Source organism: Neolamprologus multifasciatus, chromosome 3, assembly GCF_963576455.1.
Source record: "Neolamprologus multifasciatus chromosome 3, fNeoMul1.2, whole genome shotgun sequence".
Classification (NCBI taxonomy): Eukaryota; Metazoa; Chordata; class Actinopteri; order Cichliformes; family Cichlidae; genus Neolamprologus; species Neolamprologus multifasciatus.
The window spans coordinates 37,653,063-37,678,881 of NC_140441.1; the positions used below are offsets into that span (position 1 = coordinate 37,653,063).

The following is a 25,819-nucleotide window of genomic DNA, read 5'->3' on the forward strand; positions in this document are numbered from 1 at the left end:
CACTGCTACTGGCCAATGCGCAACAGCATCAGCGTACAGAATGGCATTGTCATGATGGGAGAAAAAAATCCTCATACCGCAGGGTTTCAGGAAAGGGATTGTGGAGAAGCTTCATCTCACACACCAAAGAGTGCACCACACAAAGGCCAAATCAAGATGAATCCTTTACTGACCTAGCATGGCACAGGATATAGAGACAATGATAGAGAAAGCCCATACACAAGCGAGACCCACTCATCCTACATCAGGTATCAGAACTGCCATAGATGAAGGTCGGCGCAGACATTTTCGACCTGAACGGTCAGTCGTATCTGTTACTAGTTGACTACCTTCCAGATAAAACAGCTTGCACAGTAACTCAGAAAATGAAATCTGTTTTCGCCAGACACAGTATCCCCAGAGAGCTGGTGAGTAATCATGTCCCATTTGCCAGCCATGAAATTAGATCTTTTGCAGTGTCATGACAGATCTAGCTCACTCACTTCAGCCAAACATAACGAACACAATGCAGACAGGCAATGACCCACATCTGGTGCTATTGTCACTGAGAAACATGCCAGTGACAGGACTGGACATGTCACCAGAAAAAATGATAACATCATGGTTCCTGCGCAGGACACTTCCTTGCTCCAGTGCCATGCTGAAACAGTCCACCCCTCAGCAGATGCACAGCAAAATGTAGAACTTGCAGACTCGCCAAAAGCAGCTCTATGATCAGCATGCCAAGCCACTGTCTGTGTTGACACCAGGAGATACCGTGCACATGCAGACACACTGCGACTGAGAGCACTCATTGTTCAAACCAAACACTATGCTGACACCAGCAGGTACAGGGTGCTGAGAAGGAACAAGCGCCAACTGAGGAAAACACACCCCACTTTGTTCAGAGACAGTTACCTAGATGAACAGATGGACTAGAGCTGACACCTACTCAGACCCTCGAGTCACCTGATCCCCCACCAAATGACCCCACACAATACACCTCCTTTGACAATGGACAATAAACCTACTTGCTACACCAGAAGTGGCAGAGCTGTCAGATGCCCTGCTCAGTACAGAGAATACCACAAAGACAGCTAAGTTGTTCAGCAGAATGTTGTGAATAGTTTAAAAAAAGAGAGAAAGATTGAAGGGGAGGAAACAGAACCCTTGAAATTGTTTGTAATATGTTTTTTGTTCTTTGAAATATGAAATATGCACACTGAAAATAGGTTGAATTAAGAGGGATGTGGTGTATTTGAGTGAGCACTCTGTGCTCAATTGTGCACGACTGTTTGATTGTGTAGGCCTGGGGCCGTTGTTGGCAGGCTGTAAAAGTAAAAGGCCAGTGGTCACAACCTTTGGATCCATGTTATTCTTATATTTTTGTCTGTAACCTAAAAGTACAAGAGCTATAATAACTAGTGGTGCATAGAAACACAACAATAATGTATTCTGAGCTTTAATTTTGGCACTTCAAATACAAACCATTTTAGAATAATACAACAAACTAAAAGAGACTAAAATGAATCCAACATGGAAACCATTTAAAATTAACCATAAAAAGAAAACAAAAAGCACCAGTTTTTTTATTTTATTTTATTTATTTATTTTTTATTATGGTTTTATTGTTTCGGGTGTTGTTACTTTAGATATGTCTCTTTTTTTAAAGAAAATGTTATTTTTGGGTGACTAGCAACAAAGTGAATATCCATGTCGTGCTGGTGTAATTTAGATTTGCAGGGGCTGGAGCCTGACAAGGTGGACATTAAAAAAAATTCTATGACAATTTGGGAGTAACTGAATTCACTTTGTGTCTGTTTCTACACTAAAAAAAACCAAAAAAAAACCAAACAAACTGAAAAATAAAACAAACAAACTGCAACAATAAAATCAAAAACAACAAAAGCAATAGTGGCCAAACAAATTATTATATTTTTATTACTAGAGGACACAAAGTTATGCAACACTTTCTAGAGTAAGTTGATGGAATGTTTCTCTCTTTCTCTGTCCCTGTTATCTGTCTTGGTGTGGCTCCTCTGCTATCCTGTTGTCCAGGACAAACTTATAATCATGTACAAGTACACAATTTCAGTTGCAATGTGATATCATGGATGAGTAACTGGTAGCACCCCTTGGGCACTGCTCTCTGTAGGTTCACTGTTGATCTGCTATTTTAAGTAGAGCAACACAGTGGCAGTAACTCTTCTCGTTTTATGCAATGTCTGGTAATAAAGTGTTTTAATTCCAGGTCTGGGGTTATTCTCACTCCTGACACTTCATTATCTGATTTCTTTGCTGCACCTCAAAATTATTTTCCCTTATTTTGTTTAATAAATTTGTTGAAACTGACTTGCTGCATCTCTACCTTGTAAATAACAAGTTTGTGTGTCTTTGTAAAACTTTTGGACTGGATATTGTAATATTTCCTGGGTTGTAACTCCACCCTGGGGTGATGTTTTCAGTCCAATTTAGTTACATTTTCAGCTTCCTCCTCCTTCTTGCTTGCAGCTAAATAAATAGTTTGCTACTCTGTGTCCCACTTCGTGAAATTAAATTTTCTAACAACAATTTCATTTCAATGTCAATTCAATTTTATTCCAAATCACAACAACAGTCGCCTCAAGGTGCTTTATATTGTACAGTAGATCGTACAATAATAGATACAGAGAAAAACCCAACAATCATATGACCCCCTATGAGCAAGCACTTTGGCGACAGTGGGAAGGAAAAACTCCCTTTTAACAGGAAGAAACCTCCAGCAGAACCAGGCTCTGGGAGGGGCGGCCATCTGCTGCGACCAGTTGGAGTGAGAGAAGGAAAACAGGATAAAGACATGCTGTGGAAGAGAGACAGAGGTTAATAACAGATATGATTCAATGCAGAGAGGTCTGTTAACACATAGTGAGTGAGAAAGGTGACTGGAAAGGAAAAACTCAATGCATCATGGGAATCCCCCGGCAGCCTACATCTATTGCAGCATAACTAAGGGAGGATTCAGGGTCACCTGGTCCAGCCCTAACTATATGCTTTAGCAAAAAGGAACGTTTTAAGCCTAATCTTAAAAGTAGAGATAGTGTCTGTCTCCTGAATCCAAACTGGAAGCTGGTTCCACAGAAGAGGGGCCTGAAAACTGAAGGCTCTGCCTCCCATTCTACTTTTAAATACTCTAGGAACAACAAGTAGGCCTGCAGAGCGAGAGCGAAGTGCTCTAATAGGGTGATATGGTCATTTCTTGGGCAAGAAGACCATTCAATTTCACCAGTTATTGACATCCATATTTCTTCACTTGCTGTCTGGTGGGCTTGTTCTGGTCCTGGAGCTGGCTGCAGATGGGGTACTCGTCTTCGTTTTGTTACTAAATGGTGCTCAACCTCATCCTCTTCTTCAAAGTCACTGTCAGACTCTGAATTTTCAGAAATGTGAAATATTCTGAAACCTCTTTGTCAATATCATCATCCGAAGCGCCTCTCTCTTCCAAAATCAATTGGATGGCCCTCGCAGCAGATAATCTTTTGCCATCTTGATCAGTTGTGATAAAGAACCACACTGGCAAAGTCTTATTTATAGTATTATGCCCCTAATTTGCAGGTGGGACAGGGTATGAGAAAATAAAATTTGGATCCCTCAAGAAAGAGGGTAAAATGTGTGGGAATGTAAGAGCAGATGGTGTTGATAGTTGAATTTTCAACAATGTTGCAACTTTGTGCGGAGCGGGAGGGGAAGAAAACACTATCAGCAGCACCAGAAAGGAGGAAGACAGAGTATGGGAACACAGGACCTACACTTTCAACACTTTTATTAGACCTGGGTCCAGTGGACCCGAACACCTTGTATGTAATGTAAATGCGTGGGGGGAGGTACAGTATGAGGTCATTGAAAATTTGTTTGGATTTATGTTCTTCACAGAAAATAAGCCAAAGCCAATGAATTTCAGGTTGAAAAAATAATTAATTGTTTAATTTTTCTTTTGAAAAAACCTGAAAACACCATACAAGGGTTAAGATAAGATGGGGCCTAATTATTTAAGACCTTGTATGTGAGGAGCAGGATTTTGAATTCAATTCTGGGAGCCTGCTAATAGTATTTTTTCACTACACTTTCACTTCACTCGTATTTAAGAAAAAAATCAAACTCTTATTTGTGATTGTTAATTCTTGTTTAATTTTATATCTTGTGTTACTGCAAAAGAAAAATATATGTAAATATATAAAAAGATTGGATTCTATCTCGTATGAGATTATTTCCTTTTTTGTTAGGTGTACCATGCCTTCATGTAAGCCCAGGAATCATCAGATTTTCTTGACACAGACAGATGGCAGGTGCTTGTGACAGCTCATATCATTCATACACTTGTTTCCTGTAAGTACAAAAAAAATCATTATCAACTGAATCCAAAATCATATTCTTACATAAATTTCTAGGACCTGTCATTATTAACTGACAGTGCTGACTCCAAATCTAGAACAATCCATACATATATTGTATGTTCCAAATCAAACAAAATATACTATTAATATATAACATAAACTTAATATATAACAAATGTGGATGTCTTTGTCAAAACAAAACAAAACAAAAATATGTTTATAGCATTATTATTATTATTATTATAAGCATTCATTACTACAGATTCATTATTACAATTCTCTTGTCCCCACCCCACCCACCACCCGCCTTTCGGGATTTTTTTTGTTTTTTTGTTTGTGCTTTACCTGAATAATTCATCACTATGCAGTGCTCAACTAACCACAAGTTGTTAGGCTCTCCAGAACACCACTTGGTATAGCTGAAATGTGTTCCATCAATCCAGAACCAATAGCCATTCTAATAGCAGAGGGGATAATAGTACATTTAAAAACAAACTACACCTGCAAATTTAGAGACAATACAAACAAAATAAAATTATCAATGGTTTATTAATGTTTTTTTAACTGTCAGAACTTGCATGAGTAGTATACCTGTTGCGCATCTGAGCCTCCAATCCATGTGAGTCCACTCTGATAAGTGGCATCAAATATCAGTCTTTGAATCATCCGGTACTCCTCAAGGCTGTGTACAGATGCAAGGTGAGCATTCCCGTATTCACATACTTTCTATAGTGGAGATGGAATGACAACAGAATTTCCAGATAAACAAATGACTTAGGGTTTTAAAAAGCTAGACTTACACAGGATCAAAATATTTAAATCATGATTTAAATAAATTATCACAAGTCCTAATCACTGTTTTCACCTGAGCCAAAGCCCAAGTCATGGGATGGGCAACGTAACGAAAGCATCGGCTGTTGTACTTGGTCCAACCCACTGGACAAGATGTGGCTCTCTTCACAACATGATGTTCTGCTGAAAACATGTAAAGAACACTTAGTAGCACTTTCCTGGACATTTATTGAGTAATTATTCATTCATAAAATGATGACTCACCTTGTCCCCCACACTACTGACATGTTTTGTGTGTGTGTGTATGTGTGCATATATATATATATATATATATATATATATATATATATATATATATATATATATATATCCGCGGTAGCTCGTTAACTGAGATTTGCCGTGTTGTGGCGTTAACGTCATTTCAGATTAACGCTGACAGCACTAGTGGGAACAAAATGAATATGACTGCACATTTACTCCGACATCATCCTAGTGCAAAGACAAGTGGAAGCAGACAAAAACAACAAGCATGCATGCTACAAACTTTACCCGAGTCATTTAGCACATGATTCTCCTTATGGGGACCTGATATGTTTAATATGCTGCTGAGAATATACCCCAGAAGAAGCGTATAGTATAGCTTTTATTTTGGAAAGAGCCATTTCTCTGTAATAAACTCTCTTTTCCAAAGATGAGTGATTTCTCGATCAGATAGATTTATTATTTTATCCCTTTGTTGTTTCAGCAACATTAAATTTAAAAACTGTACGTTTGAGTTAAAATATATATTTATATTTTAATAAATTACAAATTAAAAAAAGCATGAACATTTTTTTGTATCGAAAAAATATCGAACCGAACCGTGAATTTTGTGTATCGTTGCACCCCAAATATATATATATATATATATATATATATATATATATATATATATATATATATAAATATTGACCTTTAAAGTGCACCCTTTGTACTATTAATTTAGCTGCCCATCATGAAGGAGAGCAAAAACAAAGATGTTTTGCTAAAAGTCTGGAAAATATCCACAGACCTGATGGAATGAATCCCTCTGTCTTGTTGCTCACCTCTTTACCTGGAAGAGCTGAACAAATGTAAAACAAAAACAAAACAATAAGTTAACTTTGATCGTAAGCTTTTATTGATTATATTCATACATGGTGCATACTGTAGTATTTAATTGTATGGTTAATTAAGCACATTCATAATATGTATTGTACTTTTATACTTACTAGCAGTCATGGTTATATTCACGAATGCATAAAGAACTGAAAACACAGTCAGCAGCTTCATTGTGATGTTTAGGATCTGTAGAAAACAAAACACCCAAAGTACAGTCAATAAAATAAAGGATAGAAGACAATCTTGAAGCTTTTAGCAGACTCATTTTCAGTACCCACTGGTACGTTCAGCCTTCCAGTGTGGAGGTGTTGAACGGTTTTAAGACCAGTGTTTGCATTCTTATATTTAAACAATTTTGAGACCAGGAACAAACAGTGGAAAAAAATACATGTACTTTGGCCTCATGCCAGCCAGACATCTATTGCATTTCTTTCTTTCACACACACAAAAAATAATAATAATAATAAAATAATTTCCTCAACTCTAATTTGATTTTATGTTAACTTTTTTTAAGGAGGCTGGAGACATTGAGTCCAAATGGAATATGTCCTACACCTCATTACTGAGGCTGCTGCAAAGAACTGCAACTGCAAAGTAGTTGGTTCCTGTTATGGTGTTAATCCCCATACCAGGTGGTGGACACCAAAGGTAAAGCTGATGAAGGAGTCCTTTCGACTTGGTTAGCCTGTGGGACTTCAGAAATAGCTGACAAGTATCGGCAGGCCAGCTGGAATGTGGCTCAGGTGGTAGCTAAAGTAAAAACTCAGGTGTGAAAGGCTTTGGGTGAGGCCAAATAAAAAGATTTTCAGTTTGCCTCAAAGCAATTCAGGCAAACCGTCAGGTGACTCAGGAAGGGAGTTGTTCAAACAAAAAGACATTATGTTCCCTTACAATTTTATTTTAGTAGATTTTCAATGTAAAAACAAAAAACGCAGTGTTGTTTTGAAACAAGGTTCGGTCATGGTATGTTTAAAGTCACTTTTCATTGATCAGAAAATTTGAAGAAAATCTCATAATTTAATAAAAAGATTTAAGTTTAAGTCACTGAAGTATGACCGATTTTACTGTTAGGGAGTTGTATAAAATTTAAAAAAAATCTTTTTAGCAGAGGACTAAAAATAAGACAAATATGCTTGGCAAGATTTTGAGTTTTTGCAGTGCAGGGGCAGTACCAGAAACGTCTGGCTGGCACAGCTGCCAGTCATTAACTAATCATGACTCCCCTGTTCCATCTCATTAGGTCGCTGGGAACAGCTGTTTGTGTGATGAGGAGCAGACCTGTCCTGACACCAAACTCATCATCACAGAGTCAGTGTCCGTTGATCCCACAGTAACAATTGTTATTGTATGAGTCTAGTGTTTCAGAGGCACATCGAATACAATGTGTCATATACGGAGCCCCGCAAGGGATATGAGAGAAAAAAAAATTAAGATGAACTTTTGCGAGATCTGGTGAAACCAACTCGGGATCTCGCAAAAGTTTTGTGGGATCTCGCAAAATAGGAATTCCAACAATGGCACAGCTACTTAGTTGTAATATTACTCTTTCTGGGTCACAAAATAAACTTTTAAGATATTTTGAGGTGTGAATGTAGCTGTGTAAATGTCAAATATCTGCTCGGTTTACAAGACATCACATATTTGCAAACGTGCTCCGACGTTTTTGGAGACGTCTGACACCCACCACGTCGAAGCTAACGGGAGGTTGAGACCTACTACAGCCGAGGGGAACACCGCTCTCCCGGCACATCGTGAGAGAGATCTCGCAAAAGTTCATCTTAATTTTTTTTTCTCCCATGTCCCTTGCAGGGCTTCGTAGTCATAGAATAATTTCAGGGAAACGACATTTTTCTTCTGAACAATTAAGATAAACAGCAAAAACTGTACCATTACCTATTTTTAACTGTCCTAAAGCATCTTCATTATGATACATTGTTGCAAGAATGGAAAGTGTGCAGAGCAGACAAAATGGAAGCTTATTTATAACTTGCCCTTAGGTATATTAAATTTGCTCAGTTAATCTATGATGTATAATTTATCATGGAATCAAAAAACTGAACCTTTCTGTAAAACATTTATTGTGTAAAGAAAATAAAAAAAATGGGAGTTTTTTTCAGGTTAAGTTGTATCTTAGTATCTTGATACTTGATGCTCGATTTTTTTTTTACAAAAATGGAAGCTGTGTGGGCTGGACTGTAGTAACATCGTAAGGTTTTAAAAACTGAGCTTAAAATGATAAGCAGTAATAAAAACCAAGACAAGCCGACAGTAATCCCTGACTGTTTTTACGGGCTTGTTGGGATTAAATAGAACAAGATACAAAGCATTAAAACATGTTAAAAACACAACAGCCTTATTAAATGCAGAGTACTTTGGGCCTGGAAGCAGGATTCATCACGTCATCACTTAAAGACCCGATTGTTTAATTATGAAGAATTATCACATAAAAATAAAAAACCTGAAGTTGTGTGTTAATTGGTGCTATTTGAACACCTTTATTTTGTCATTTAACGTTGTTAGGAAAATATATTTTCTAGCGCTTGCCTGACCATTTCAGCAAAAACATTCACACTTCACAGTAGTGCTGTGCCACACTAAAATTGTAACCATCGATCCAATAACAAGTAAATATTGTATAGGGCCAGTATTGTCAATATCAGTACCAATAATAAAGTTATTCAACCAGGTAATTTGCAGAAAGTAGTGTGCCATGACACACTACTCTCTGCAAATATTTATTACTCCTTATACAACAGAAGTGCCTAGACTGCTTTTTCCAGATTCTTTGGGATAACCACTAGTGATGGGATTTCCGGCTCTTTTTAGAGAACCGGCTCTTTCGGCTCGGCTCACTAAAACTCTTTTGGCTCCCAACCGGCTCTCCCAACCGGCTCTTCAGATTGTTTTGTTGCTTTAATTTATCATTAACAACAATGTAACGGCGGATTTTTTTTTTCAGTTCAGCTACACAGTAATGAACCACTTGCATTGTAAAGTGAAAGTGGACTGTATATCCTTGTTTTGTTTTGGGGGTTTTCTACCATAAAGCTCATTGCTGCAGCCAGGGGCGACACTAAAGTGAGTCCATTAGAGTGTGTTTGACTTTTAGTTGCATTGTTTTTCACCAAGTTGACAGATTTCTCACCAGTTAGTTAACATAAAGTAGTATCAGTCAAAGCCTAAAAAAACACTACACTCATCTTTCACAGTAGCTGAAGTATACCATGTCAACAACAGAAAGAAACAGAGAAAAGCATATGCACCTTTGATAAAGAGCAAATGCTGTCTAAGCAAGACCCAACACAAAAACTTAAACAGCAAACTACAAATATAAAAAGCAAATGAGAAGCATCTGATGGCCTTTCATTCTTGTATTATACAACAATCTTACTAAACAGTTTGCATTTCATTTAAGTATCCTTTTGAGCTTTGACGGTGTGATTATTTCTCAAGCATTTTACTAGGTGCTGATGTTGCCAAGGTTAGCATTTCTGGTGTTACCAGCTAGTCTTTCTAAAGACCAAGATCCACAGTATGCAATGTTTGCAATGTCCCCAAAACATGCTGCGCCAAAAATTGGTCCACCCAAGGATCGGGTCCCCCGACACAAACAGAGTAACATAGTGTACGCTGTTAAGTGCCAGGAGGATTGCCAGGGTTTATACATCGGGGAAACCAAACAACCTCTGGCGAAGCAGATGGCACAACACAGAAGAGCTAACTCGTCAGGCCAGGACTCTGCAGTCTATTTACACCTACAGGCCAGTGGACACTCTTTCAATGATGAGGATGCACACATCCTGGACAGAGAGGAATACTGGTTTGAGCGCGGAGTCAAGGAGGCCATTTACGTGAAAAGGGAAAGACCATCTCCGAATCGAGAAGGGGGGACTAAGGGTACATCTTTCGCCATCTTACAATGCTGTGATTGCAGCCATTCCCTAACTCTCTGTGAATGGTACTCATGGCCTTTGATCAGTGGGTTTTGGTCAGTGGTTGTTAATCAGTGGTCATAAGAATTTGCATAATCATGATGAAGGAACTCCCAGACCATTGTTCCTTAAGTGGCGCTAGATTCAGTCATTATGCAAATGTACTGTTTATAAGATTGGTGAAACCTGCAGTCAACTAAGACTGAAGAAGTCACTTGGATGAGTGACGAAACGTTTATCCCACTGAAAACACTACGTCCAGATGAACAGAATCAACTTTTTGGGAGTATGCAATGTATTTTTTTCAGGTAAAATAAGAATGACATGAAAATATCAATAATATTGATATATATTGGTGTATAAGATATATATACATATATATATATATACCTTACACACCAAACTTCAAGATTATTTTTTTACATGTATCGAACAGCTAATTTAGAAAGTTGTGCACATCTGAATCAATGACAGGTGCCTAAGAGGAGAAAGATATATATATATATATATATATATATATTCTGACAAATTGGACAACGTTTCATTTAGCATTATTTTTATTGAATTACAGTGACCATTGTCAGTTATAATTAAACAATGTTCACACAGTAATATATATTCACTCCCATCCACCGAGGCAGAATACAATCAGCCAGTTATGAAATTCTAACTATTAGGCAAATCACAAATGTGTGTTATTAGTCAAATAATTTAGAGAAAATTATCTTAGAGTTGGTAGCAGACCCTTTGCAGAGTGTCTTATTTTATTTATTTTCATTATCAGCCAGCAGTTTCAACCTTCCATACAGTAAGTTGTGCACAGCTCTAAGATCAGTGCATATATGTTGTTTCCCAAGTCTTCATCCACTGATATAGCTTTTTGAGTGAAAATGCTATGTCTAGATGAACAGGATCAACTTTTGGAGATTACAGTTACTGTGTTTTAATGCTGTGGTGGTGTGTTGCTCAAGAGCAATATCTGCTTGATTTAAAAAAAAAAAAATCCTTGCAAGGAACCTGTTTTTTAGGTCTGGTTGGATATACACGTGTGTTTTGTAATTTCTTAGCACTATTACTACAAAATGGAGCAGATGATATAACACAACTGGTGTCTTACTTCTCAGGCAACTTTAAACAGTGCTAATTAACCTGCAATACGTTGATGTTTAGATAGATTTCAGTGGGACTTCTTTGATGTATTAAAATAAATTCCTTTGACTGCACAGCTAATTTATCTGGAGGCTTAGTCAATGGTTTTCTCTCCTGACACCTTGTGTTACACTCCACTTAGGCAAATGTAATAAAAATCCCTTGGTGGGTTATTGCTTAAACAAAAGCATTAAATCTCAGAGTCTTTGTGAATAAATGAATGAATTAATGGCACGTTCAGTGTGAATCCACCTTGACTATGTACTTTATAGTATCTTTGCATCAATAATCTATAAACAAACTGATCCATTTTTTTCTGTCGAGGCTCAGAATATATCGCAGTTCACAGGGAAAAGAGACACCCATTCACTGTCACATTGCCATCCCAGTCTAGAAAGTAATTTTGAAAATAACAGACATCACCTAAACAATATATATGATAAAGGTAAAAAAAAAAATGGGCACAGTAAAGGGCAAGTCTGCAACATGTTGTCTTCTTCAAAATGAAAGGAGAAGCATACAGGCATGCTAGTGACAGTAGGTGTAATCCCCATAATATCCCCATAATATCCAAAGATCTAGTTCAGATCACTTTATAGTTCTGGGATGTCCTAATTTAAAATAAAGAGCCGAGAAATTGGTCCAGGCATGCGTCACAGGCAAATGACAAGCATAATTCAAAAAAAGCAGCAGGTAAAATGGATAAAGAATCACAGCAGTGTCGCAGAAATGTGTTAAAACTGCAACAGATGCAACAATTTGCAACAATGATGAGATCTACTACAGGGGTGAAGTTAACCATCTGGCAGAGTGGTGCAGCTACAACAACCTGTCCCTGAATGTGGAGAAGACCAACAGCGACTCTACTTCCTCTGCAAACTGAGAAGCGCAGGAGATTCAACCCCCATTATGAGCACCTTCTACAGAGGCACCATTGAGAGTATCCTCACCAACTGCATCACTGTGTGGTGTGACTCCTGCACTTGGTCCTGCAGGAAAAAAATGACAACGGGTAGTGAGAGCAACGGAGAGGATTGTGGGGACCTCTCTTGCCTCCCTCCCCAGGAGATCTACTGTGCCTGCCTCATCCGGAAGGTCCTCTCCATTACAGGTGACTCCACTCATCCCTTCAACAGTTTCTTCAGTTTGCTGCCATCAGGAAGGATACTGAAGAGCCTCCGGGCCAGAACCCGCAGACTGAGAGACAGCTTCGTCCATCAGGCTGTCAGGATGCTGACCATCTCTGCATCGAGAAGGGGGGCCCAAGGGTACATCTGGGTGCAGCCATTCCCCAACTCTTTGTGAATGGTACTCATGGCCATTCAAGAATCTGTGTCTTTGATTAGTAGTCGTTGATCAATGGTCATAAGAATTTGCATACTAACAATCACGGAACCAACCCCCCAGCCCATTGTTCATTCAGTGGTGCTAGTTTCCTTCGCTGTGCAAATGTACTGTTTATAAGATTGGGGAAACCTGCAGTCAGCTGAGACTGAAGAAGTCACTTGGATGAGTGACAAAACGTTTCTCCAACTGAAAATGTCCAGATGAACAGAATCAACCTTTTGGGATTTACTTACCTGGATGATTAAGCACGCATCAAGACATTATTTTATTAAAAATTTTAAAATGTTAGCAGCACAAACAATTTTTTTTGCAGCACAAACCAGCAAAAATGTAGCACAAACGTTTGACATAATTTTTCTTTGATTTGGGTAATGTGGGTGGGCTGGTTGACCTTTGATGACCTCTAGAATTTTTTATTAATATCTTTAAAATGATAGCAGCACAAATGAAATTTTTTGCAGCACAAACCAGCACAAATTTAGCACAAACGTTTGATACCACTTTTGTTGGATTTGAAGAAGGTGGGGGGGGCAACTTCACTCACATACCATGAGAACATAATTCACAATACAGAGGGACAAAAAACACAGGAAACTCAAAACATGCGAGGACACAGACAAAGAAACACAGACTTTACGCAGAACAGAGGGGGCACAGAGAAACATGAGGGGCAAGGGATCAAAACTAGAATTCATAGAATAAATCACATGAGAACTCGACAAAATAACAGTTAAAACAAAGAAAAAGAAAAAAAAAGACAGACAAAACAGACTAGATGCCAAAACTGTTCTTGATGATCAAAAAATGTAAAAGTGTGAATACGTTCAGTTTTATTTATTTATTTATTTTCTTTTATCAAAATATTGTAAAATTTCCATGTGTTCTCAAGAACCATACGTTTTTATCTCAGTTTGTCCATTTATTCAGTAACCCAGGCAAACGGGCCGTTAACCCCGGGGAGAGTCCTCCGGTACAACACACTCTCTTCAGCCCCGGACATTAACAACAAACCCCCCTCCCCTTCCCACACACTAACACCATTTTCCCTGCAGCACAACCAAACTGGTATCTTAACTCTTTAAGACCTACCACAGAACCAAGTCTGCCAGAGCTTATCTTTATATTTTTACATGTTGTAGAGCCATTTTTGGGAGCATTTCAAGTTGTTATACATCAATACAACCGTTATAGCCCAAATTTTAATAATATGTATGCAAGTCCATAATAACTACAGTGGGGCAAAAAAGTATTTAGTCAGCCACCGATTGTGCAAGTTCCCCCACTTAAAATGATGACAGAGGTCAGTAATTTGCACCAGAGGTACACTTCAACTGTGAGAGACAGAATGTGAAAAAAAAAATCCATGAATTCACATGGTAGGATTTGTAAAGAATTTATTCGTAAATCAGGGTGGAAAATAAGTATTGCAGCTCCATGATGACATGAAGGAGGACAAAAATCCCATTTAACAGGAAGAGACTTTCAGCAGAATCAGGCTCAGGGATGGGCAGTCTTCGGTGACCGGTTGGGGTATAACAACATTAAGGTTACACATTTTAAAATTGCTCACTTTCTCATACACAGACACACACACATACACACATATTGGTGCCTTGCAATTTGTTTATTTCACCAGCTGTAAATGTGAAGGTAAAACAATTCTTTAAAAATAAAATTCAAGTCAGAAAGCACTTGTCCTTGTTTGCATTCTGATGGTCTTTTCTTCCATTTGTCTTCCCCTTGGACACAGAGGCCATATTGAAAAATGTGAGACATTTGTTGTTGTTTTTAAGGCACAGAAGTAATTACACATCACAATCACACATGACAATACTTAAAATTCAAAAAGTTGGTGAGATATATTAATGAACAAATATGAATATATTTAGATCAGTTTGTTTATGATTCTATTTTGAGTTTCTTATTATCACAATTTAGTTCTTGGATTTGGATTTACCTGCTGGCTGCGCAGACAGTTTATGACAATATTCACAGTATATTATTGAATCACAATTGCACTACTCAGCTGAAGTATAGGTACGTATTCATTATAGGTTTGGTATCTACTATAAAATATTTTTATTAACTTAATTTACTAGTTCGTGTTGAAAAGTAAAATTTCTACCATCTCTTTCAGTGTATAGAAACAGTCAGATGTACAGACATCTGTTACCAAAGTTTCTCTTTCAGCAATTTACAATAAACTGAGAAATAAACATTTATAAGGGTCAATGGCTTTTGTTTTTCTTTCTTCTTTTTCTCCCCTCTTCCTTTTTTCAGTATTTCAGGCTTTGTACCATGGAAAACATTTTATGTCATATATTTATTGACATCCTTGATTGGTTTAAGCTGGAATGTTAAATCATCAGTTTCAGTGTATAGAAATTGCATATTTACAAAACAGTATTATCAAATAAAGATTAAATTCTAAAGTTTTCTTCCTAGTATTTTACGTTTCAGGAGGCTGATAATGGTAAGGTGTGCACCTCCTGAGTTTTGAACTTAAACATTTCCTTTAGTTTCTCCATCTTCCTCAATGTGCTGACTTTTCTTCTTCTCTTGATTGTTAATTTTAGAATGGTTTCCCTTTAGCTACACATTAAAAGACATGAAAAGAGTAAAAATGGGAGAAACGCCATTTTTAAGACAAGAGGGAACGAATGTAGATAAAGTGAATCAAATAGATAAATTTGCCTGTTGCACCTTGGAAATGAAAAGCATCCTTTTCTTAATTCTTTACCTATTCAAGGCCTACAAGGAGATACCCTTTAAATCATATTTCAGGGCAGCTTATAGAATCAAATTGCAAGATATGCGTCAGAAGTTAGTCAGTAAACCCGTTATTAAGGGTACAGGGAGGTTGTCGTCTTTATGGGTGAAAGAATTCAAACATAAATTTTAAAAAATCCAACCTTTATCAAACTGGATTTCAAAGGACAACAAATACATTAAACTAATCTTGATATTATATTTATTTTATATATTGCTTAATTACACTGGATTTCATTGTCACTAGTAATCTAAGTTACCATTGCTGTCTCATGTTTGTAGTCATTGATGGTTCAATTTTTCTTGGTCAGTGTCATAAAGAAAGAGATAAAACATAGCCGACAACTGGTAAGTGGTTTATGACCAACTAAAAAATACAAACCTTCTCTTGTTTCTCAGCTTTCTCCCTTCTTCGTTTCTCCTCTTGGAGCTGAATAAAAAGTGAAAAAGTGAGAAAAGACTATACACACTTTTTTTTAAAAGGTCATAATATAATCAATAGTGATGTGCTTTACCACTGATTTCTTTTCCGATCTGATACCAAGTAATATTCAGGGTGGTATCGACGATACTGATCCGATACCGATACTTTGTACAAAAACTTGTATCTCAAATTATAGCATCATAATGTTTACAGGACATCAGATTACTTGTTCTTATCACTTAATAATGCAGAGTTCATCATATAGAAATAAAAAAACTGAAAAAAAAAAAAAACTGTTGTGCACTATTTGAGTAAATCGTTTTGGCTGAGATTAAAGTTATTAGATTACATTAAATTAAATTTAACTTTATTAATCCCTCGGGAGGGTTCCTCCAGGGCTACACAGCTGAATAAACGTCAAACAGAAAATGATTAAACAGAAGAGTTTACGCCAGCGCCGAGTTATATTTTAGATAGCAAAGAGTAGATGGCAGAGTTTCACTCCACCGAGGAAGCCTGTGACGTACTACCCGGCTTTTTTTAGACCACGAAGGCCGGGTCCTCAGGAGGAAGCAGTCTCTGAATTTGGACACCCCTGGTGTTTCCGGGCCGGCCAATAATAACGGTGACATTTAACGTATTTTATCCGATAAATAAACACTGTAAAATGTATTTATCACCCCCCAACAGCCCTTTTGAATGTCTCCCTAGTATGGCCACAACACCTCACTCTTTGAGCACTTTTTTGCCACATATATCGCAAACCACGTCTCAGCTGTTTGTGGAGGTAAAATAAGTCCGCACATGACTCCAATTACGCTCAGCCATTGTTGTGAGTGCGCACGCCAGCGGCTGCAAGACATTTATACAGCCGTATTTCGCACATAACTATGAAAGGCGGGAGAGGAAGTAGTTCCTTTGAATGTAGACAATCCAAATGATATAGTTTCTTTCCACTGTGTTCCTGTTAATGATAAACTACAAATTTACCCTAAATTACTAAAATATCGATATTTTGATGTGAGAATCTATTCTAGAACATAAATGATTGGTATCGGAGGAATCGATATTTCAGGATCGATCCGCACATCACTAATAATGAAATCACACCTCTCTTGAAGTATTTATTAATTGGGTTAACACTTAAAAAATATGTTTTTTGTTCTTATTTCTCAGCAGAAATTAGCAGGTTGGTCACATTGACGACATCATATCAGCTGCTGTGCTACCAACCACTTCATAGAAAGTCATAGAGAGTGTGCAGTGTGCAGGTCTATGATCATTGGGAGGATGACATTAGAACTGGGTTTCAATTATCGATTTTCCGATTAAAATCGATTCTAGCTTGAATTAAGCGATATTGATTCATTAAAATCCTGAATCAATTTTTAAATATATATAAATATTTAAATGTGTTTTGCTTAAAGCTTTCATTTCAACAACCACCAAAAAGCAAAAACAGTAAATGAGAGCAGATAAACGGATTCCACACTAAAATATAAACACAGAGGGCAGACCCGACACATCAGAATCAGTTAGATGTTGGCTTTCTCACCTGACGGCATGTACACGGACACGTCATCGGGGCTGAAAGCCGAGAGCTCACTCAATTGATGCTATAGATTTCATATAGAGTGATCATATAGATCACTCTCCGACCAAAATTAACTCAACCAGCAGCAAAAGAAGATCAAAACTACGCTTCACATTTGATAAACATCGTCATTAATTCCCTCTTACTTTTGCTGTTTTGCTTCCACCACAATAAAATAATGCTTCCTCTCTCTCAGTGTATCTCAAATCTCTGTTTTCTCTGTTATTTTTTTTTTTACTTATTACGCACAAGTCTACTGTTGTTTACAGCGCTGTCAGCCGCAAAATTGCAAAACACTTGGCTGTGTCTCTGATAAAACCCCTGTAACTTTGCTCATGGTTTTCTTCACTTTTTGTTCTACTGCAGAATATTTTTAAGGTTATCTGCTATAAAAAGCTTATAGCTCAGTAAGACAGTTACTTTGACACAATTTCTCAGATTCAAATCAAATTGAATCGAACTGAATAGGGGATCGAATTGATTATAGAAATCAGAGAATACCAAGCCCTAGATGACAGCCAATACATATGTCCATGTTTATCTCTGTATTCTCATATTCTTAACACTGACCTTTGATTCCAGTGTAAGGATCGTCTGCCTCAGCTTCCCAATCATTTCATCCTTCTCCCTCTCAGATTTGATCATCTTTCAGAAACAAAGACAGATGTTGATGTTTCTGCAGTGCTTTGTTGATAAAGGTGTCAAAATCATTGAAACTTCACACTGTGCGCAACATGTTTCCATCCACTGTGCTTCAGCGTTAATACATAAAATTAATGTAACATATACACACCAACATACATATATCCCATTCAAAGTCTTTACAGCTGATTAATCTTTTTCACAGGAGTGTCTCTGCTCTTTTCCATCTGCTGCACCATCATGTAAAGCAAATAAAACATACACATAACTTCTGCAGAATGTTGCAGACAGCAGGCTTATGCAGAGTAATTCAACAAAATAATTTAACTTTGCAGGAAATATGATATCATCAGCAAGTGGTGATATTTCTATGAATTATCTGTGTTCCCCTGATCCTTTTCTCTCTTTATTCTCTCTGTACATATGCTCAAAAAGAGCAGTGTTCTTTGGATCATTAAAAAGCAGGAACAGATTTGATTCTTTAGAACCCAGCCCCAGAGAAGATAAGATTCTCCACCAGTGATGAAAAATTGTCTAGCAGATGCAGAACATGCTGGACATGTTTAAATTTGATTCATATGACAGTGACAAAAAGCTGAGTATCAAATGATGAAATGAACCTTCTGTTTTACGGAGTCCAATGTATTACTCATGGTGTTTATTTCACTCTCCAAGTTCTGTTTCTCCCTGTTAAGATCACTGATCCTATCAGAAAGCTGCAATTGAGAAGGTACAAGAAGAGAGATGAGATGGAAGACGTTTTGTGTTTTTTACATATGAGTGATTGAATAATGCAATGGCAATGCAATGAATTTCTGTACAGCACTTTGGTCAATGTTGCTGTGGTAATTAAATGTGCTATATAAATAAATAAATGATAAACTAAAAAAAGGAAAACTGACAAAACAACTGTATTTGCATTTCATTAGAAATTCATAATTAATTAAGCTTTTTAAATAAATCAAAATGAATTTGCAAGATAAAATAAATTATCATTTTGTTCAATCTATAGAAATAGTTAGTTTTACAGAAATTTGTAATCAAGTGAACATTAATTTCCAAAGTTTCCTCCATAACTCTTTACAATACAACAGAGTTGAGTCAGTAAATTCTGAATGTTTATAATGGAAAGACAAAAACTCCTGATTTTTGGACTCCAGCTGCTTCTACAGCTTCTCTACTGTTTTTTTTCTCCTTTTGGAGCTGATCGATGATTTTAGTATGTGAAATGTTACATGAAGAAAAACCAAAAGGAATAAATGCTCATGTTCATGATGACACTTTATTAAAGCTGTAAAAAACAATTATATACATGCATAAACATTGCCTTAATGTTATAGTAATGGTTGTAGTATTAAATGTAAAAAGATTAAACAAAGAAAAAAAAGCATTAAAACTGTACCTTTAAATTATTCTGCTATTTTATTATTATTATTATTATTATTATTATTATTATATATATGTAAATGTACCTGTTTGAGTGTTGCTTCTTGTTCCTGGAGCTCATTTTCCAGCTGCAGACAGGAGGGAGAGACATCACAGCTTTTCAGACACACACACACACACACACACACACACACACACACACACATAAGAAATGACACATATGAACCTTTTCTTTATCATTCTGCAGCTCGGCAAGTTTATTTTCGGCATCCTCCCTCCTCTGTTGTTCCTCCTGGAGCTTCCGCCTTGACGTTATTGGCAACTTCCACTGAGAGATGGCAGAGATTACAAACAAGTCTTTCACAGTTAGTCTTAGTTAATGTGGACAACATAACAGTAGTACTTTACCGTACAGCTTGGAAAGGACCAGGGATAATAATTTGATAATAAAAATAATAAACAGAAGTTGACAAAGAGCGATAATATAAGTTAGGATAAAGAGTTATCTTATCTTATGTCATTGCATAGTCTTATTTAGTACAATAGTCCAACAAAATTGGAAAACTGTCCCACATCAGCACTAAGCACAACAAATAGAATTGGGTGAATTAAACAAAATACCATATAATTACCCGAGTTATAATCAGGGTTGACTCTAACACAATACTTTGTAACACAAAGTTTTTATCTGTATATGTTGTGATGCTATTTTTTTAATATTGTGTAATGTCCAGAAAAACAAACTGAGAACAAACTTTGTCCCATTCTTTGTGAAGTTTGTGTGAAAATGCTGTGCAGTTTAGGTTTGTCGTACTGTGATGGATTTCACTTAAAGAACAGTGTTTGACTCATGCACAGTGGCTCAAGTACTCATGGTCAGAGTTAGATGACATCAAATGTAGCAGAGTTGAATTTGAGGATGCTTTGATTTATTCACTGAATTCCACCTTCACGCCAACCTTATACCATCTATTATAAAAAAGTATAAATAGTAAACTGTCAGTGGAAATCAGTCAAGAAGGCTTGTGAGACATCTGCTTCGTCTTGTTGAATTTAGTTTACAAAGAGTTACTCTGAGAGTAATCCTCAGAGCAGAAGTAGCCCAGATCAGCTGATCACAGCCTGTACATCTACTGGAGCTCTCAGTTGAAATTATTGTGAGCTGTGATTATTTTTCCCCATGCCGAGGCATTACGAACAGGTTCCTTCATGTGCTAATTTCCACTGTTATGACCAAGATCTTGTGGGTCATGTGTGTGTGTGTGTGTGTGTGTGTTTGTTTCAATGGAGACCAGTGCCTGCTGAGTGGATGGATTGAGTTCAATCCTGTTCTGGGATTGAATAATTGGCTGATCAATCAGTACTTAACCACTAGATGACCACCTGGCCCCTTCTCTCCTGGCCTCCACCACCCAACAAACAGCCTGTCTTTGACATTCAAAGCAAACTGGTATATGAGTAAGTATAAGTTGATTTGTGTGTCTGGTGTCAATAAATGCCTGCATAGCATTTTGAAAAGTTTTTGCTCTTTCTTCGGTGGTGTATGAGTGAGGGGTCACATTTTTTTGTTGTGTTCAATTTACTCCTTGGCCGAAAATGTAACATCCACTTCAATCCCTTCCCTACTTGTTTTCTATTTAGGGGCAATGTCCTCTACAATGGAGGCAACAGAAAATGGAGATATACAATTTTTTATATAATTTTTCTTTCTGCTCATGTTCTACCTAGTGATTCAAGTTGGGTATATTTTGAAGTTAAAATTTATACTGAGCTTTTTATATTCCCATCTCCTATTATTATATTCTTATAAGTTAGCTCTGTAAAAAAATAGTTGGTAAAAATTTCATCCAAAAGCTATTTTCACCTTCTTACATTTCAGATCTTGTACTTTTTGCCTTTTGTAAAGAAATTGTATTTTTAATGAGTATTTTTTAACACTAGTATCTGTACATCTACTTAAGTACATAATGTCTGTACTTTGCCAGCTCTGAAGCCAACACTAGGATGTAGATTTGTGTCAGTCTGTTGGACTCTTAAGGTTTATATTGTTAAATGGTAATTATTTGAAGGTGCATTTGGGTTTTTTTTTTCTTATGGAGGAATACAAAAGTAATATAACACATTTTCTGTTGAGTATTATTCCTGGAAGTTTTATTGTAAAATATTTGGGTTTGTTTAAAGGAGTAATGTAGCTTGTAGATGAACACTGGAATTTTAGAATTAGAGGCTGAAAGGAGAATCAACATTTTTCATCCAAGTCCAGAAATATGAGGTAACATTTTGATTACTATTTAATTTCTTCTCTGGAAAACAATGAAGATGATATTTAAACTTAACATATAATGTTCATCTACTCACAAATTTATTCTGAGTTTTTCCTCTTGCCTTCATATTGAGTTGCTCTCTCTCACCATCTTCAGAGGAAACTTGAGCATCTTTTTGAAGTTAAAATTAAATGAGAAGGAAATGCCAAAACTTGGCTTAAAATATTAAACCGCTCAGTAAAAACATTGATGCTTTGTAGAGGTAAAGAATAATTAATCAGTGACTCACTAGTCGTGTTTTGCTTCTTTCTATGGGCAAGAACAGTTGACAAAATTAACATCATGATGCATAGAGCCAAGCTAACAGCCAAACCGATGGTGACAGAGGGAGAACTGGATGGGATATCAAAGAAATCATCTGAAATTCATAAACAAATTAAATTCCAAGAAAACTGTTATTCAAATATTCAAAACAAATAGTGAAATAAATGTAATAATAGAATTTGAACCTGGAACATGTATGTGTGTCTCTCTGCTCTGGTTGGTGTTCCTCTGTTGGACTCTGCAGGTGATGTTGTTGCTGTGTCTCTTCTCCACAGTCACTCTGCTGCTGACAGTATAGAGGTCATCAGGACCTCTGAGGGTCTCTGTAGGTCCAGCAGAGAGGAGGTTTCCCTCACCATCCAACCACAGCAACTCAGGCTCTGGATACCAGCCTGCAGACTCACACTGTAACACCACTCCTCCTCTGTTTTTGTCAATACCTGAGAAACTGATTAGAAGTGAGGTGGCAGCATCTGTTGCTGAGCAAAAAAAGCATAAAAGATATTAGTAGGTGGAAAAAAATTTTTTTTCACTAGTACAAAATTATTATTTTTGCAAAATTCTGATGCGGTTGGTGTGTTCTGTAAAGTTAATAAACAAACATTTCCGGGGTTGAAATCTTTTCTCATAAACATAAACATAATTTTTCACTGTAACTAAATATGAGCATCTCACCATTTGCTCCTCACTTACAATCCCATCAAAATCCTGTATACTGGGTGCATAATTGATCCACACCATGAACATGTGACGTGTATCTACTTACCAACCACAAGCTTAACAAAATAATTTGTCTCCATTAAAGGAATGCTGCATTCATATGTTCCTTCATCAGAGAGTTTTACTCTGGAGAGTTTCAGTGAAATGTTTCCACGCTTGATGAACAGTGATGTTCTTCCCCTGTATGAAGGATTTCTTGTATTCACCAGATCCTGACCGGATCGCCACACATGGACAAATCTTGGGTTCAAGTCAGATCTTGTCCACTCCAATATCTCAGCTGTCACATCCTCTGCAGGCTCCACGTGACATGGTAAAATAACATCATCATCAACTAATGCAACTACTGGTTGATGTGGACCAACCACCTGAGACTCTGCTGTAGGCAGGAGGAAAAACAAAGAAATACAGAAAATGAGTTTATTAATTTCTGCAGGATGAGTGAATATATATGTCAAACTTAAAGATGACACTCAGAATAGAGCCTTATTTTTCTTTCTAACTTTTTTAGGTGAAGACGTTAAAAAAAGTATTTCAGAAAAAAATTAAACACATGCAGGCAGCCAGCAAATCAAAGCTGCAAATTATAAACTGCTGTTTGCACCAAATGTTCGTACTAATTGGTATTCACTGTTTTATACAGTCTCCCTGCACAAAAAAATCTGTACATTAGTGCCACGGCAATAAAAAAAAGATATTACACATGTAAATTCAAACTTACCTCTATTTAAGTGTATCAGAAGTTGGAAAATCAAAATACCAAAGACTGTGCCTGGAGAAAGGGAAAGTCCATCTATCTGTGGAAGCATCCTCCTCTGAAAATAGATCAGTGACACATACAAGTGTGACCACAAGACGTCATTGAAATAATAAGAATTTGTTAGTTTCATATTTAAAATCAAATGCTTCAAGTCTAAACCCATATTTTACATTTTAACATGTTAAATACCCCCATGAGGCCATCAACATGACCTTTCACTTAACATGTTAATGTTCTCCAATAGCTTAAGGCAGCAGACATTTTGTTACTGATTATAGCAAACATATTACTTTATGTTAGTGCTAAATTGCAGCCTGGAGAACAACTTTTGGTCAGTATCTTTAGTTTTGAGATGAAATCTGTATGCTAATAATTGTTTTGATTGTGTAATGGGCCACAAGGAAAGCTTAGCTATCAAATAGATAGTTATATTTAAAGCAGCAGGATAAAAACATATAAATAACAAAGCTAAAATGAAAGTGCCACAGGCACCTAGTATGACCTCTACTGTGAGAGTGCAAAATAAAAAAAGTAAAAATGTAGTTAGTTAAAAATGTGGTTGTTATCAATACAGCTGATGAAGGAGAGATCTGATCAAAATCTGTGTTTATAGATTACAAGTTCAGAATTAGGTAACCATACCTGATGTTCTCACATGTTCTTGTTCATATCAACTAATATTCCATAATCTAAAGATTTATACTATTATTCTTAATAGCCTTGGAATTTTCTGCACAGGAACAAACACTGGTCTCACCATAAAATCCATAAAATGATGAAAATGTTGGAATTACAACTGGTAAACTACAGCCAACAGAGACAGTTTGGTGTGAGTGTAGACTGCAAAGTGAGCTCTCAGCTGCTTGACTGTGCACAGCTGTTGTAAATTAGTTAAATATAAAAGATTTACAATGTTTTAATGTCTTTGGTTTTCTTTATATAAAGTAGAAAAACAGAAGAAAAAAGCACTTAGAAGAATAACTCTACACAGACATCTACAGTATACTTTGACTTTCAACACTTTCTTTTAAGCTCTCTTGTTAAATATCTGAAACCTTGATGATTCTTCACTAAAACATTTAATTACATTTACACAGATGTATTTATGTCAGTAAAATAAATTTATACTATAATGAGACTTTATAAGTAGAAATCAGAAAAGCGTGTAGAACTTAAAAATACACAGTTTGAAATATACTTACCTGTGGAAAGACAGAAACTACAAGGTATCAGGAGTCTGCTTTGTCTTTGTAGTGTGGACCAAAAAGCAGTCACTCGAGGCTGGAATGAAGTTAACACAAAGCGAGCCTTTTATTCAGGTTGTATGAACAATATAAATGAAAGACAGAAGGGGACTAAGACAAAGCTCACAATAAACTAAATTGGGAGCACTAAACATTGTTTAATAAACACACCAGCGTTTACTAAACACTGAGATCACGGGACATGGAAAAACCTGAACATGAATACCTGGAACATGATGCACGATTAGTAAAGGGAAACATATGGAATTATATTTATGTCATAACAAATCGTGTAATTCAACAACCAGTGCGCCAAAATTCACCACTTTTCTGACCTGTCTGGTTAACACATCATGTAAAAATCACTGTTTAATAAATCAGAACACTGTACTTAACGCCAGGGAGTGGCACCTTGAACGCCCCTTCCGAGAGGCGGAAATAATGCCGTTTTAACCAGCTTTTGAACACCGCGTTTTACGTCACACAGCTGAGTCCTGGGAAAAGCGTTTTTTTTTTTCGCCGATCAGTGCCAGCTGTGACGGTGTTTAAAACGCAGTTTTCTTAAAATAATGCAGGGGTCTCCCACGGTTCCTTCATCCAATTACCTTCAACTTCTGTCACCCAATCAAAAAAGAATAAGTGCCGACCACACTAATTCATTACAGATCAACCTTGCTGCCAAGTGATTGCTTATATTAGTCTATTCCATACCAATCCTTGTCACAGTTTATACTAATCCCACTATATATGTTCATTTCTTTAAAGCACAGTGTATTGTACATAAAGCGGGTTAGTGTGTGCTTGGTGTTGTGAAGAAAATGTTAACATTAAACAACAGATTATTTTTTCCCAGACAGATAAATTGTACTAACCCAGTAATGAAAATATTGGGCTGCTGTGTAAAATGTAAATACATTCATCAATCATTAAAAAGATCAAATTTGATCAGCAATATGTTTCAAAACACCTGGGATGGGGCAACA

At 36.7% G+C, this 25,819-nt stretch overlaps 2 protein-coding genes across 3 annotated transcripts; both read right to left on the reverse strand.

The window, feature by feature from the left end:
* Positions 1 to 3,213: 3,213 nt before the first annotated feature.
* LOC146523009 (galactose-specific lectin nattectin-like) lies at positions 3,214 to 6,464 on the reverse strand. 2 transcript variants are annotated; one of them, XM_085142855.1, is made up of 6 exons: positions 6,392 to 6,464; positions 6,193 to 6,243; positions 5,215 to 5,321; positions 4,941 to 5,075; positions 4,695 to 4,806; positions 3,214 to 4,339 (listed from the first exon to the last, which is right to left on the reverse strand). In XM_085142855.1, exons 1-6 carry the CDS (start codon positions 6,450 to 6,452, stop codon positions 4,272 to 4,274), a joined length of 534 nt encoding a protein of 177 aa, XP_084998981.1. In that variant the 5' UTR covers positions 6,453 to 6,464; the 3' UTR covers positions 3,214 to 4,271. The 2 variants fall into 2 exon arrangements, with proteins under 2 accessions (XP_084998981.1, XP_084998973.1); XM_085142847.1 differs by having other exon boundaries at positions 5,215 to 5,324.
* A 7,460-nt stretch (positions 6,465 to 13,924) lies between these two features.
* LOC146523010 (butyrophilin subfamily 3 member A2-like) lies at positions 13,925 to 24,945 on the reverse strand. The gene is made up of 12 exons (XM_085141980.1): positions 24,795 to 24,945; positions 23,554 to 23,647; positions 22,879 to 23,211; positions 22,298 to 22,591; positions 22,078 to 22,206; positions 21,883 to 21,959; positions 19,751 to 19,852; positions 19,611 to 19,652; positions 18,759 to 18,854; positions 18,067 to 18,141; positions 15,861 to 15,908; positions 13,925 to 14,221 (listed from the first exon to the last, which is right to left on the reverse strand). The coding sequence occupies exons 2-12, from the start codon at positions 23,639 to 23,641 to the stop codon at positions 14,207 to 14,209; spliced, it is 1,299 nt and encodes a 432-aa protein (XP_084998106.1). The 5' UTR covers positions 23,642 to 23,647; positions 24,795 to 24,945; the 3' UTR covers positions 13,925 to 14,206.
* Between the last annotated feature and the right edge of the window lie 874 nt (positions 24,946 to 25,819).

Excerpts from the sequence above, each read along its gene's own strand:
- LOC146523009 (XM_085142847.1), bottom strand. The coding sequence starts at position 6,452 with ATGAAGCTGCTGACTGTGTTTTCAGTTCTTTATGCATTCGTGAATATA. Across the intron at positions 6,244-6,391 it reads GAATATAACCATGACTGCTA|CTCTTCCAGGTAAAGAGGTG; the intron begins GTAAGTATAAAA and ends ACATTTGTTCAG. Across the intron at positions 5,076-5,214 it reads TGACTTGGGCTTTGGCTCAG|AAAGTATGTGAATACGGGAA; the intron begins GTGAAAACAGTG and ends TCTCCACTATAG.
- LOC146523010 (XM_085141980.1), bottom strand. The coding sequence starts at position 23,641 with ATGCTTCCACAGATAGATGGACTTTCCCTTTCTCCAGGCACAGTCTTT. Across the intron at positions 22,592-22,878 it reads TTTTGTTAAGCTTGTGGTTG|CAACAGATGCTGCCACCTCA; the intron begins GTAAGTAGATAC and ends TTTTTTGCTCAG. Across the intron at positions 18,855-19,610 it reads AAGAAGCAACACTCAAACAG|CTTTCTGATAGGATCAGTGA; the intron begins GTACATTTACAT and ends TCTCAATTGCAG.